The sequence below is a fragment of the Dinoponera quadriceps genome, unplaced genomic scaffold (assembly GCF_001313825.1).
Source record: "Dinoponera quadriceps isolate SergipeBrazil2010 unplaced genomic scaffold, ASM131382v1 scaffold5335, whole genome shotgun sequence".
NCBI classification, from domain to species: Eukaryota; Metazoa; Arthropoda; class Insecta; order Hymenoptera; family Formicidae; genus Dinoponera; species Dinoponera quadriceps.
In genome coordinates, this window is record NW_014559305.1 from 1 (window position 1) to 14849 (window position 14849).

The 14849-nt window shown below is 42.2% G+C and overlaps 2 protein-coding genes across 5 annotated transcripts in view; one reads left to right on the top strand and one right to left on the bottom strand.

Moving 5' to 3' along the window:
* The first annotated feature begins 551 nt into the window (after positions 1 to 551).
* Positions 552 to 7957, top strand: LOC106750304. 4 transcript variants are annotated; one of them, XR_001374930.1, is made up of 5 exons: positions 552 to 1512; positions 1889 to 1964; positions 2568 to 2705; positions 4100 to 4276; positions 6779 to 7957. XR_001374930.1 is itself a non-coding variant. In XM_014630557.1 (4 exons), the coding sequence occupies exon 4, from the start codon at positions 6974 to 6976 to the stop codon at positions 7664 to 7666; it is 693 nt and encodes a 230-aa protein (XP_014486043.1). In that variant the 5' UTR covers positions 552 to 1964; positions 2568 to 2705; positions 4100 to 4276; positions 6779 to 6973; the 3' UTR covers positions 7667 to 7957. The 4 variants fall into 4 exon arrangements, 3 of the variants coding, with proteins under 3 accessions (XP_014486043.1, XP_014486044.1, XP_014486045.1); XM_014630557.1 differs by having other exon boundaries at positions 552 to 1964; XM_014630558.1 differs by having other exon boundaries at positions 1889 to 2705.
* Positions 7958 to 10786: 2829 nt separating this feature from the next.
* Positions 10787 to 14849, bottom strand: part of LOC106750306 (orexin receptor type 1-like) — a 55033-nt gene continuing 50970 nt past the window's right edge. Inside the window, exon 8 of the mRNA XM_014630565.1 lies at positions 10787 to 10967. Within this exon, the coding sequence (XP_014486051.1) occupies positions 10824 to 10967 (144 nt within the window). The 3' untranslated portion in view covers positions 10787 to 10823. The remainder of the gene's footprint in view (positions 10968 to 14849) is intronic.

Genomic DNA, 14849 nt, shown 5'->3' on the forward strand with positions numbered 1-14849 from the left:
ATCGACGATAATGTTAACGATCAAATTTGCAAATTTTCATGATATTTTGGAAAACAATCCATAATCGGTTGTTATAATATTAGTTTCTCAAGGGTATATTTAAATTGGATAACATATGGAATATATATAAGAAGATAGGAAATAAATACCTCTGGTCGGTTTTCATTTACACATAGCTTTTTCAATATATTTAGATACTGCAATTATTAGCTTCAATTAAAGAAATAATAAATAATAATTATTAAAAACGTTACCCACCTCGTAAGCAAGAAATCATTAGCACAACGTTATCACCATAATATTTTATAACATGTAACATTTGCAAATATGTAGTTCTTAATGTTGTTTACAACGTTAGTGTTAACAATACTTGACCCAAACATTAAAAATAATATTTCTACACTATAATTTTCATATTTAGGTACATTATATCATCAATTAATAATTCTAAAGCATCTATAAAATATTACATCAAAATATTGATAAAATCCACATGAAATGAATGTTTCAAAAGATCGATTTAAAGTTGTTTACTTATGGGGACGGGACAGTCTAAGATCTGTATTCCAAATTCCTTTTTGTCGACAAAAGTACCTTAAACGTGGCTTTTCAGCCAATCAGATGGTTCTTAAGCTAGTTTAGAGGCACATTGGTAAAAGAGAGTACAGAATACGGTCCTAAGTGTTAACACTAAGGATTGACGGACGCTTGTCTGCCGCCGTCTGGACGGCCTAATAGCGGGAAACACCTTTACGACATCCTCACCCTCCTGCGAAACGCATAGGCAACCATCGTTTCTCCAGAGATGTAAAATTTCGACGCGGCTTTCCATCCATGCACGCCACAAAGAACCGCTGTCCCGTTCATTATTCTATTCCGCGTTACACGCGTCCTCTCTCATATCTATCATCCCGACGAGGACGCGCGGTCGGTGGCTCGCGAAGCGAGAGGCAAAAATTCGCCGAACCTTTATTATCCTTTACCGAAGAATCATTTGCGTGGCGGTCACACGCGGAATCTATCGATTTCCGATAGCGCGCAACGAAAGAGTTTACCGCGGAACGACTCGGAGTTTCATCCTTCGGATGTTCGCGGCGCGCGCAGGAGAAGGCGAAACGCGGATGCGTCTCTTTCCATTGGATTTCCCCGGGTGCTCTTTACGGCTGGAGGAAAATTTGGCGCTTCGGGTATTCGTCTGCAGCGCTCGCGCGTCGCGCAGCTCGTTTATTTAATCAAGTCGAGAGAACAAACAACTTACGCGCGGCGCTCGAAGGAGCAGCCCGTCGAGACTGAGAGCGTAGCGACGCGCGCGCTTAATGGCCGGCCCGGCAAATAGACATTTAATTAGAGGAACTCCCTCGTTTTGACAGTTTTCACAGGCGGGGAAACGAGCCGGAGAAGGGCACCAGCGGTGGTGCCACTGCTGAGCGACGATGTGCAGCTCTCGGTCGACAAATACAGAAATAAGCTCTACGCGATGATGGATGATAAGCATCGCAAGCGCAAAAACATGTGAGCATATTTACTCGCGGGCACGCGATTATTGTTTCACGCGGCGTATAAGGGCTCCGCAGAATTAGCGCTTTTGACGCATATATGGGACAGCTAAGTGTCAGACAGCAATTTTATCCGAATTTCACAAACTCATCGGAGAATTTAATTCCGCATTCTGTACGGACGCGTGTGTGTACGCACGTGTACGCCGCGCGCAGGTACATTGCAATTTACTGTCAAAGGCATCCCCCGCTCATTTTCGAGCTTTACTTTCAAACGATGATGACGGAGATGTATTCAGGTGATAATTATCGGGGAATGTACGTTTTGCGTTTGCATGTATCGTCTGGTACGTGCGATAACTATTTCCGTCGGGTCGACGATTGTCTCGCAGGACAAGGTCCAGACTGCGACGACTGTCCGGGAGCATCAGAAAAGAAGCCACCGGCGCCAAGGCGACGCGATCGCCGGTAAGTTACGTGCCGGACGAGTAAAAAGTTTCTCACCCACGTAACATTATTAAGGTAGTTGTAGCTTGTAAAATGGGTTTTCCTAAGAATTCGCTGGAACTTGCACTGTATACAGATTTCAATATGATAATCGTTGGCGCAATTAGAAAATGATTGTAAGCTGAGATATTCGCAACTAAAGATGACATTTTCTTATATATATTAAATCAACCTTTTAACAATTGGCAAAACATCTGTATTATATATACAACATTTCAGTTTCGTTAAGCTATTACCGCGTTGGCTAAATTGTGGAATTTCGCAATTCCTACGTCGGATTGTTAATCCGACCTGATTTTTGCTGAATTTCACCCGATCGCGGTTTGTCGAAAAGAACTCACGTTGAAGAAACTCGTGGTCTTTTCTTTTTAGATGAACTGGCTACACCAGTTCGAAAAATTTTACGCAGACCGAAGCGTGAGAATCTCGTACATATGTTTCATGTGTTTCAATATAAATTTCTTGAACAACCAGCTAAGCTCAGCTAAGAAGAACAGACCACCGGTTCTCTTTACTCGGTTGTTTTCCAGTTACCTTGTTTTTATATTTCTTGTTTCTTTCCAGCGTGTTGCTCATTGCCAAATAAGAAGACGATCAGACCGCCTCAAGGCGACGGTACCGTGCGCGTTACTCAAACGCGAATAATTAATGCTTCCGCAGAGACGCCGATGCAGGAAGCTTTAACGAATTCTCGGCAGAATGGTAAGGGTCTCGTAACAATGACGTCTTCTTCAACTTCGAGTCTTCGCTTCAACTACAGAGCTACGATCGCGCACGTTTGTTAGATTCAACTTCGAACGGAGTCCGCTTACGGCGGTAATACGTTTTCTTCTTCTAAACGCCCACGCGATTCGGAAGTTTTCGGCAAAAGCAAACAGGGTTTTCCGGCTAGGAATCTAAGTAAACGTATCGCTCTGATTCTCACAATCAACCTCGGGGAATAAACGCCCACTTGTGTAATTTCGCGCGTCACACCGGTGCGCGAGTGTCCCGGTCGATATGTGAAGCCTCCGTCGCGAAATGTCCTCTTCCCTCTCACTTCAGACGTATAAATCCCAAATTCCCAGCGTTTTATCCAGCATTGTCCTTCCATCACTGATTATTTAGTGAACTCTTCGCATCAATTCGTGCTCAACGAAGTCCTTCGGGAGACATCAATAGCTGTTTAATTAAAAGCAATCAGAGCTACATGCCGATACAATTTGTTCCAATTTTTTTTCATGCCTATTTTCATCAACGCGATATAACGTAGAGTTCTATTAATATACGCTCTTTCGAAATTTCTCAGAGTGGAATCTCGCTCAACACGAGTGAAAAGTGGTGGTATTTTCATTCGAAGCGATAATGAAAATACAGCCACTCGGGATCGCAAGAGTGAATATTTCACTCAAGCTCAGAATGGACTCTGACTCCGTACGAGTGAATGTTTCAATCGATTGGAGTGAATTGTTCCCGTGACGGTGGAAAACATCAGATCCATTTTTCAGTTACAAGTGGAAATATTCATTCGACGATTCAAAGTGAAGGGTTCACTTTGTATGAGCGAAAGATCAATCGAGTTCGAGTGATTCGGTTGTCGCTCTATTTTCCGAATAAAACTTAACTCCAATATAAAACTTAACTCCAAGAAATTTGGAGAGTAAAATGGGATAAATATAGTCATTCTATATTTTGTAACGCGCCTGTGATGTCAAAAACTAGATTCATCTACAAAGACAACAGAGAAAAACTCTTTCTTTAGATTTAGCATACATGTTTGTTTGACTTAAGTTTATTTAATATAAACAATACCAAACACCATTTTGTTTGAATGAAAATGTTGTTTCACTAGAATAAACATATGAGGCACGTATTATTTAACGTAAAGATATATTGCTTGAGAAATCAAACAATCCTGTTTGTTGGATCAAACATTCGTTTATTTGCTCCATTCCAAAAGACAAATTTGTTTCAATTAAAGAAATCTTATCAAAGGAAATCTTTTCTCTACGTATTCTAATGAATATTCTGATCTCTATTTTACTAACAGTTTAATAACTAATTTCATCTATTCTATAATAATTATTAATGCCCGCATATTTGCGATCAATCGGTAGTTAAGAACGGTAGCGACACAGTACACGTGCAATCTAACGAACGGCAGTCTGGGAAGCTTACCTGCCGCAGCGGCGAAAAGCTGTTACTACCTTAATCAGCAGCAGCAACAGCAGCAGCAGCAACAGCTTAAATTGTCCAACTCTCAGCGGTCCATACAATCGGATCAGATGGCAATGGTGAGCGTAACACTGGTTTTCTGGTTTAATTCTCCCTTTTTCTCCGGCTGTGCGCTCTCTTTGCCGGCCGCTTTTCTCATTGCGGCTCGCATTATAGTAGGAAGGTAAATGGTGGATTCTGTTATTGCAGGCTACGTGTCGCGTGGGATTTGCGTTTAGATACTGTAACCACTCATCCGTGCAACTCACGCATACACACACGTGCACAAATATAGGTGTACTGTATGAGCATGCATCTCTAATTTATCCACGCCAGTTCACAGCCACGTTTGACCATTCGCTCGCGAGTAAATGGTTAACTCCGCAACAACGCCTAACGAAAAATGTTAACACGTTCGTTACTGTGTCATGTGTGACCGATCTCTCATCAGAAATCAGCGTCACACGTAAATGCGCGACACATTGTGAGAGATACTTGTCTGCACGGAAAAAAATATTATTTTACCGCGAAGAAAAGCAATTACTCAGTTTATTTTCTTTTTTAAATAATGGTTATGTTGAACAAAGAATGTTTTCTTGACAATAGTGTTAAAATACACTCATCATAAATGAGAAATACACTCATCATAATTAGAAAACTTGTTATAGTCAAAAGAAGAATTTGTTCTCTTTTCAAGAATATCAGGGTTTCATCGAGGAAAAGTTAAATTCAGTTTAACCGGAACAAGTAAACCGAAATCTTAGGTTTAGTGTTTTAATATAATATTCTTGATTAAGGTATCAAATTCATTAGGATACGGGATGTATTTTGAATAAATTTCATCGCTGTAAGCTACTTCGAATTTAACACGTTCGCTACCAGTAAGTTTGTTTCGTAACTCTTTACCACAATATCGTTAAAAGTTACAGAATAAATCTGCAGGGTTTATATGGAAAACTCCCCTAACAAACACCTCGTATTTTTATTACATAATTGTGTAAAACAGACTGATTGATAATATGGACGTGGAAGAAAATTTTGCCGTTGCACATGTGGGACTGATCTCTCGTGAGAGATCGTTGCGTTGCACGCGTGTGATTGATAAACGAATGTGTTGAGTATGTAACAAGGCGACGGGTTACTACTCGTCGTTTGCAATTCGCGAAGGTAAACGGACATCAAGCGGCGATGTGCGGTCAATTTTCGCAACGCGAATTTTTGAGAACGCGTGAGCATCGTCGCGAAATGTCGCGTCGTCGCGTTAATTTGCGACGCGCAAGTACGGAAACGCCGGAGACCTTTCCGACATTGCGTTATTATCGCGAGGTTAAATGTAAATGCTCCCTCGGCTTCCGTCGTGTAAGAATGAAGAGAGAATGAGATGGATGGAGGGTGAGAGAGGTTGGCGATGCAGTTTGTCATATTTATCTCGTGTACGACTGTATCTGACTGTACGTAGACTTGTCTCATATCTGACGCTGACACACACTCTCTCTCTCTCTCTCTTTTCCTTCTCTTTTCAAGCTCAAGCGCGCTTATATAAAAAGTTATGATCGCATTATCCAGATGGAAACACAGTGGTAGTGTACGACATTGATAGATATGCTATCCAAATTAGTCACAATTTCGTTCAACATCGTTTCTGGGTTCCCACATCAAATCTATAAGTATCAGAATACATAAAAATAGCTAATCTCATTAAAATTATACATAATCATTTTCGCGAAATATATTTTCTTCGTCGTTCTAACAAAATAATATATATATATAGTAGCAGCAATAAATATTTTAGATTATTACCACTACCACTATCTAACAGCACCCACTGCAAAAAAAGACTTTTCTAACTATAATTATGTCACTATGCCAATGTAGTCACAAAAATCGAGCTTTTTTTCAGTTTTAAAATGATGTTGACGTATCTGTGTGTTGCACGTAACGCTGTCAACCAGACTTGCTTATTGCGTACTCATGCATGCGATTATTTCTACTTTAACGAGCCATTATATATTTTTGTTCGCAATTATTATATCGCCTAGCCCTTTTTAAGTACACTGAAAGAAAAACTGCCACATTCAAGTAAATATTTATCATATTTATATAAGGAATATTGGAGCGATCACTCGAATGTAGCACATTGGAAGGAAAAAAATGTCACATTCAAACAATATTCAGCTAATTCAAGTAAGATAATTATTCTAATACTCCGCGGCAAATATTTACTTGGACGGCTTCGAGATACGCAAATAGTCTTATCAGCGTCGCATTTCCAGCGAGAAAAACGAGCCGCTCGAGCGGACGTGCGATGAATGTCACTGATGATGTTCGCAGGCTCGGATCTTCTCGCTAAATGCGCGCTATTATACCGTAAATAATCCGTGTCACCCGCTCACCCGCATTTGCTCTCTTTTCACGAGTAAACCCGTTAATTGCCGCACATCAAGGTCGCAATCTACGTACACGCTTCTCTCTCTCTCTCTCTCTCTTTTTATTTCCCTCTATCTGTCTGTTTCCGTATACATGTTGCCGCGATCACGATTTCACCGCGCTTGATGTTCCCCCGCTGGATGTTCCAATTTCAGTACGGCGCCGGAGGCAGATCGAATCAATTAGCGGCATCAGCACCTCGCGTCAAGCTGCGAAGGGCTTGCCAATAGCAACAGCATCATCAACATTACCAACTTGCTCAGCGACCCTTCGTCTCGCGAATTGCCGCGGCCCAGGACGATGCCGGCCACCAGGATCAGCAACAATCCCAAGGGCAGTCTCAAGCAGCGATGGTCACGTCGACGGCCTCGGCGTTGCCCAGCAACGTCACTCGGCACTTTGTCAGGACCATGAACGGCGGTTACCTCAGCAACCCGGAGTCGTCGTACGTCAGCCACCATCAACAGACCATCCGCGACTACCTGAACCAGACGATGCCGTTGCCGGCGCAACGACACTTGCGAGCGCGAGATCGAGCGATCTACCAGGCCACCGGTGGCAGGAACAACCTCGTCGACAGATCGTGCACCGTCGCCGCGGACGTCGGCACGACCGGCGATCATCGTCGTGCTGCACGCGGTCAAGGTGGCAGGTTGCAGGAGAGGCGCAGCGTCGACGCCGGCTGCATCGGCCAGCGGAAGTTGTCCTCCACGTGCGACGGGTTGAAGTTCTTGGACAGTAGCAGCCAGAGGCACGGCGTGATAGCCGCGTCCGTCTACAAGGAGCTCTGCAATGGGTCTATCGGGGTGGTGAGCGCGCGTGTGGCGGGGGCGTTTCTCGGGGGCGAAGAGCGACGATTGGAACGGGACGGTCGCGGGTCGCTTTGTTCTCGAACGAGATCCCGCGGCTCGAGAGCGTGGGGAGTTCAAGCACGCGTATGTGGGGATTTCTTTTTCTTCTCTTTCGCCGACGAGGACCTTTACACGTGCGCGACGAAGCGTCCCGGGGGATTTTTTTCCCATCTGTACGCGACCGGGGGATAAATCGAGCCCTCTCGACTTACGCTTCCGAAGGAGACGCGGAAGATTACAGAAAATTTCTGCACTTATTCCGACGGAAGAGAGATTGTAATCTGGAATGTGTGTGTGTGTGTATTCGGCGAGTGAATTTTTATAGGAAATATTTGCCTTCTGCAATCCCCACACCGCGGCGTGAGGAGTCATTTTTGTAATGGCGGTTTTTACGAGACGGGAACAGTGGGTGCGCGCGTGTATGCGTGTATGTATGCGTGAAAATAAAATTAATGTCAATTCAAGACTCGCATTTTTATACAAAGCAAGAATATATAATCTTATATGGAGATAAAACTTGCTCTTATACATGAAGACATTCTATATAGTTCCATTAAAAATATCATATTCTTGCCATTTCGGAATAATTTTTATTCAAGGGAAAAAATATTGGACAGAAGAAAACGGTATCTTTAAACGGTCTTTAAACTGATACAATTTCTGGTTTGGAAGATATCGTTCTTTTTATCCAATATTTTTCTCTTCGATTTATGAGAATTATTCTTGAATAACATAAATCTATTGTTAATGGAATTATATAGAATTTCATGCATAACAGCGTTTTATCTTTCTATAAGATTATATATTCTTGATATATAAAAATGTGAGTCTTGAATTGATACTAACGTTGTTACTGTCTGTGCAATTCTATTCGGCGAGAACGGATTCGCGGAAATCATCGTCGGATGATGGTTCGCTTCCGCCAACGTTGACTAGACCTTAATCCGAGCTTTAACTCTCGTCAAAACGAGAACTCAAATTCAGATTAAGATTTAATCAACGTTGATAGGAACGAACATACGAAGAATCAATCATGCGGTCGGCTCGCGAATGATCTTTTCGGGATTCGTTTGTTCATCCTCCCGGAAGCGAGAGTCGCCTGGGGCGCGCCAACAGCATATGGTTCCTAAGTAAATAAGCAAATTTTGTACGATGCGAATGTATAATTAACGCTACCGAGTGTGTCGCGCGCCTCTCATCACTTCCGTTTCCCACGGGGATCAACGGTTTTCGCGGCTCCGGCCGGTGAGCGCCCGAAGTAAAGTTCGCTAGTAAAAACGATCCCTCTATAGCTCCCTCTCTCTCTTTCTTTCTCTTGCAGTTTCTAAGGCCACGACTACCTCAATTCTTTATATAACGTAAAGTATCGGAAATACGAAATGTGGGAGATGAGCGTTCGGACACGTATGCAAATGCTCACCTTCTCCTTATCGCTCTCTATTTCTCGCGCGCGCCAGTTCGATGAAGAAGATGTGTGACAATAACCGTGAATAACCGCGGGGATTCTACTACAAACGGAAAGTTCAATTCATTTTCGATAAATAAGAGGAAACTAGGACGTAATACGGAAATCGCGCGGGGCCTCCCCGGGGCGGAGATCGGCCCGTGGGAATCCGGAGAATACGTAGGAAGCTTAGGATATAAGGCCGAGTTAGTGGGGCGCACACCGATGATATATTCCGAGTTGACATACACACACACGCACACACGGCGGGGCCATAGCGGACCGCGCGCGACACACATTTTTCTATATTTTATTTATATGTCCGACGTGGGCTATGTCGGCGAACACGTACACCGTACATTATACATATCGTATCCGGCAGTCGCCTCGATATACAAATTCCATTAGATCATATACCTTTGTCGCAGTTGTTCGTGATGTGCAATTCCTTTGTGCGCACCAATGGCGTGTGACTTGTGGTATACTGTACATGGCGTGTTATGCAAATAAAATTTTTCACAATAACGGACCAGACTTACCGGGTGTGTTCACTACCCTCGCAACACTCGAACATCGTATTAAGATTATAGAGAGGTTACGATCTTACACAATTTTAATGAGAATGTTACTGATATGTAACCATTAACCTTACAATATAATCTTACGTTGTAATATTGTCGGAAGGATAATGGAATCTTGTTTCAATATTTCAGTAACCTTACGCGCAATCATCTCACATTTCACGTATGCTGGAAATATTACAGAAACTATGACGTATGGTTTAATATTAATAATTGAATTTGATATGCGCGTTTTCGTATTTCGAAAATTAACTTTCTATTTATTCAGAAATTCGATTAAATTTAACTTACTAACTCAGTAGATTGTCTGCGAGGTTTCTTATTGAAAAAAAAAAGAAAAGAAGATTCAACTTTTCAACTATTGGCAAAGAACGAACGATTGAAAATTATTGGAAACCAATAACATTTAATTGATACTTCGCTAATATTCAAATAGGCCAATGTTTCTTTTTGCAAGGGCTCCTTATCAAAAATGATATTAGAAGGTCCTTGGCATATTGTATGAATATTAATACCACGTTGTCCTACAAGGATTTCTGGTATTTCAATGGAGTGAGTTTGGATGAACATTTTTATGTTATTGGGAGGTTAATGGCGGGTTTATTAATCCCCATGAAATGTTACTATCTTATACTTTAAAGTTACTGTAATCTTATTGGGATGTTGATGTGCTGTGAGGGTAGTTGCGCCTTTTCTTCGGCGTAATCGTCAGACTAATGCTAACGACCGGCCGACTATTATTACCGATTAAATTAATACTCTCATTAATTTCCAATCCGATTTTAATACGTTTAATTACAAACGCGTTTGGTATGTACATAAAGAGCGATCGCGTTAAACATTTTGGCGTCGCTCCTATTCGCCGTTTAATGCTTTAATTGTTAATACCGAAGTAGTTTTAATTGAGAGTTCGGTTCGCCGTGCAAATGCGAACTTCCGTCTGGGGAATATGAGCATGTGTGTATTGCTGTGAATTTGCGCTCGGATTTATTCGAATGGGGACTGCTGCGCAGGATGTTGGAAAATTACTGCGCTGTCAGCGAGCGTAGGGCCGGTGCCCAGAATTCGAGCGACAGGACGGACTGGAGAATCCGAAGAGAGATCCGCGGAAGATCCAAAAAGAGTCGGAAGACAGGAAGAGCAGAATAATATTTAGAAAGAGAGACCGAGAGAAATAGAACTCTCTCGCCCTCTCTTTCTCTCTTTCCAAATATTATTCTGCTCTTTCTGTCTTTTGGTTCTTTTCAGAGCTACCGCGGCTCTCCGAGGAGAAATCGCCCCATTCCATCCTGGCTCGCCATCGAACGAATCGGACAACCCCTTTTCATTTTCCGTCCGACGTGATAATGCGCGCCGCTCGATGTTTCCTCGATGAGCTCCGGACAGCCCCAGGGTCGACGAAGGGTAATAGCGGCTCGTCCCCCGGATCTACGTTCCTCGTTGCCGTAAAGGCATACCGCGTTCTTTCCTAGGACAGAACAACGCAGACATCGACCGCATGGAGTCTTCCCGCCTGGCGTCATCCACCTCCGCTACTTTCTCGTCGTATAAAGAGATACGTCACGTACATGCGAAAGCGTGTTATGCACATTATAACGTCACACGGTCAAAGCGGCCGCGAATGTCGTCGACGATTACATACTTTCCGAGTCAGGTCGTTCTGCAAAGTGACCTTAGAGAGAGATTAACGGGAATTCCGCTCGCAAAGTTGCGCCCACCCGTGATCCTTGAATCCGAGATCCGTTCGTGCGTCGAGTTTCTCGTCCGCTTCTCTTTGACTTCCTAATTAATTGTGGAATGATAATGATGACATGACGAAATTATAATTATATTAAAATAAATAAATATACCAATAATACAATAATACAATGTACCGCGATAATAATAAAATATAACAATAAATAAATACAATAAAATAGATACAATAATAGATAATATACAAAAATTAATATAAGGAGAAAAAGTATTAATAAAAGGAAGCAATTATAATATAATCAGTAATGAGGATAACAAAACAATGAGGATATAATAATAATTCAAATAATTTGAACGGATCACGCAATGTCATCCTTTGATAAGGATCAAGAAGCACTACGTAATAGGGAGCGATATTGTTAGCAGTGTGAAAGCTTTGTGACTTGCAACTTTGTGACTAGAGCTCTGAGGTAAGCAAAGAGAGTAAGAACGACGGGCAAATAAGAACGTTGCATTGAATACTGCCGGAGCTTCGGTGGCTGAATTAGTGCGGCGTCCTGCTCTGCTGGTAAGTGCGGAAGTTCAGATTTGACTCCTGACTGAGGCAATATTTCTTGCAGCATTAACAATATAAATCTCTACAAGTTCCGGGAGGATCATTTAATCCGTGAGAATTTGCGTGTGATTTTTTGAGAAATAACTAAAACAATTGCTGAGATTTTCGAGTGTTATTGACGCTCGTTAAACCCAAGAGTATAAAAGTCCAAGTTCATCTTCAGACGTTTCTATAACCAATAAAATGAATCATAACATAATGATCTGAAGAACTCAAGATAGTCAAAATAGTCTTTGATTTAAGATCCGACTCTTAAACTCAAAATAATCTTTGATATAAGATCCGACTATTAATACGGAGATTAGTGGTAGAGATAAGTTACTGAAAGCGCCAATATCGCAGACAAAAATGAAACGGAAGAACTTCTGTTCATTCATGCGTTTATGTGGACCAGTTTGACCCTCATGCAACTGCTTACGGATTAATGGGGTATTAATTAGTATTAATTGCAGATTAAAGAGGATCATGTTCGACGTGGAAATGAGATGATTATTACGTACAGTATCACTCATATGCAGCAAATCCGGAAATATGGCCCGGCCATATACGTGATACTGCCGAACAATTTTATCTTCTCGCTGAAATCAATTTCGTATCAACACTTGCTTTGGCTTTCATTTGCTTATCGTTCTTATTCTTGCATACAACGTTACCGATATATATGTGAAAACGCGGTGTGTGTGACGTTAAATCGTTTCAAATAGCGATGTAATGGAAACACTCTGTCGCGCGGAAAGCAAACTGCGTCTTGTCGATTTGCGTTACGTCGTCTTTTCTATCTGCGAGCTCTGGTCTATTTGCGATGCGTAGTTTCGCCCTCCTTCCTTCAATCTTCCTCGTCTCTTCCCTTTTTGCACGTGCCACCGACAGAATCGAGATATCTATTTGCGTGCACGCGCAGCTGTGGGCAGGCGAGTTTTTATCGTCACGATTGGGGTTAGCTTTTGAGATATCCTCTGAACGCCGTCGTCGGGCGATTGTCGAGCGAACGTTTTATTGTTTCGCAATGTCGAACTTGCGGGTTAACTGTCCACTGAAATCTGGGTCGATAAACTTCGCTTTCGAACTTTTCACCCGCTCAGCATCATGGAAAAAGAACAAGAAGAAGAAGAAAAAGAAATAAATAGTTCCTTCGTTTCTAATAAAAAAAACTCCAGATTGCGGGATCCTCTCTCTCTCTCTTCCTCCCTTCCCCGGGAATTTCGTAAAGGCTACTGAACAACGGTAATGAGATTATTTGTTCCGGGATTACTTATCAGATTCACGTGAGCCAACAGTTGGCGAACGGCGGGCTTTCTTCCATTACGGTTCAGACAGACGAGAAATAGACTTACCGGCCCTGGAGCGACGTGCACTCACCTTCCTCCAGAAGGGGGTAGAGAAAGAGAGAGAGAGAGCGGAGATTCGACGGTATTTCCGCGGGTCCATTTATACTACGAGCTTCATACATAAAGGACTACTTACTGCGGGATCCTGCGGCCGGTCCCGTGCTCCCTGGCGCGAGAGACTTTACGGTCGCGATTCGACCGGACCATCTTCCCGGATTTCCTCCAGTTCGTCCGGCTTCGACCGAGTTCCCCTGCCGTTCCGTAACGACCGTACGCCGTGGATTCAGCGAGTCGCAAATCGGGGTGGACAACGGCGCGTGAAAGCGCCGGGAAAGCCCTTATCCAGGTCTCGGCCATTCTCACCCATGCATGCCATCCCCGAGGGCCGAGTCCTCGGCTAAATATTCATGCGATAAACGACGCGCATCCGTGTTTCGATTTTTCTCTCCTGTGTGCGCACAAGCGTTACATCCCGTGTCTCGCCGAAATTGCGGACTCTCTGACCACGAGCCGTGTGAAAATGCTTGACCTCCCACGACACTGATTCGCGAACCCTTCGCACGTCTCCAGAGCCGCCACCTTTTTCCACGGCGTCTCATGCTTATTGCTCATCGACGGCCCGTGCACAGTAAACAAAATTGCGTCACAAACAATCCACTAAAATTTTCGTGTTATTTTAACAAAGTGAATACGTTAAAAATAATATTATTGAAGTAATATTATTAAAAAGTGGTATTAATTATAGATGGTAAAAAGTAATATACTATCAAGGTGAATATGCTAAAATAACAAGAATTTTCAATGGACCGTTTTTAATGCCAAATTTTTTACTATGCATGCGCTCCTGCTACTTCGCATTGGAACCGATTTAACAGTGGGATTTCCGATATGAAAAAGAAATATTGAAAGACTGAAGGCTCCTTGATGGTAAATAACTAGTTAAGAATGAAAGGCTAATAAGAGATGTCGCTCACTGAACGCTGAGCGCGATAATTTTCAATCTTATCGTCAGGATCAAATTGTTCGACGGTGTGTAAAGTACGCATATCGGACTGACTTTTATGCATGTGGGGTGTTGCAGTCATCTTTCACGTCGAACCAACCCTTTATTCTGCGATTGATATTTTTAACATTAACCTTTCATCGGCACACTTACTATTTGCTGTTTACTTCAGCATTGCTTTGAGTTTATGGATTTATACACACTGAGTTTATGAAATCTAGTAAATTTTCTGATACGTCCTTACTTTAATATCTGTAAATGTATATATCTAATATGCAAATATTCTAATTTTAAATGTGCAAAAAAGGCAATTTTTCGGCAAATTTGTCGCAATCGTTATTTTTCAAATAAATATTTCGAAGTATGAGAAAATATCTTTTTATTGATTTTACATAGAAAGAAGAAAAAATTTCGAAAGCTTTAAGAAAATAATTGTACGTTTCTATGTGTATTAATTCACGATTCAATAATTATGGGATCTTAGTTTTTTGCTTAAGTCAATTTGACCCGTGAATGCCAAACTAGGGTTAAATATTCTCCTGCAAATGCCCCGGACCTTATAGAAAACTTTTTTAGCGAGTGTGGCGGAAAATATTGGCTCAGCCAGAAGTCAAACCTAAACCTCTTTACTCGTCGAAGGTCGGGTTTCGCAACATTTACTAAACAAATTTCCTACGGCTCGCGGCATTTAGAGGGGGGGGGGGGGGG

Coding starts and splice junctions, on each gene's coding strand:
- LOC106750304 (XM_014630557.1), top strand. CDS start 6,974: ATGGTCACGTCGACGGCCTCGGCGTTGCCCAGCAACGTCACTCGGCAC.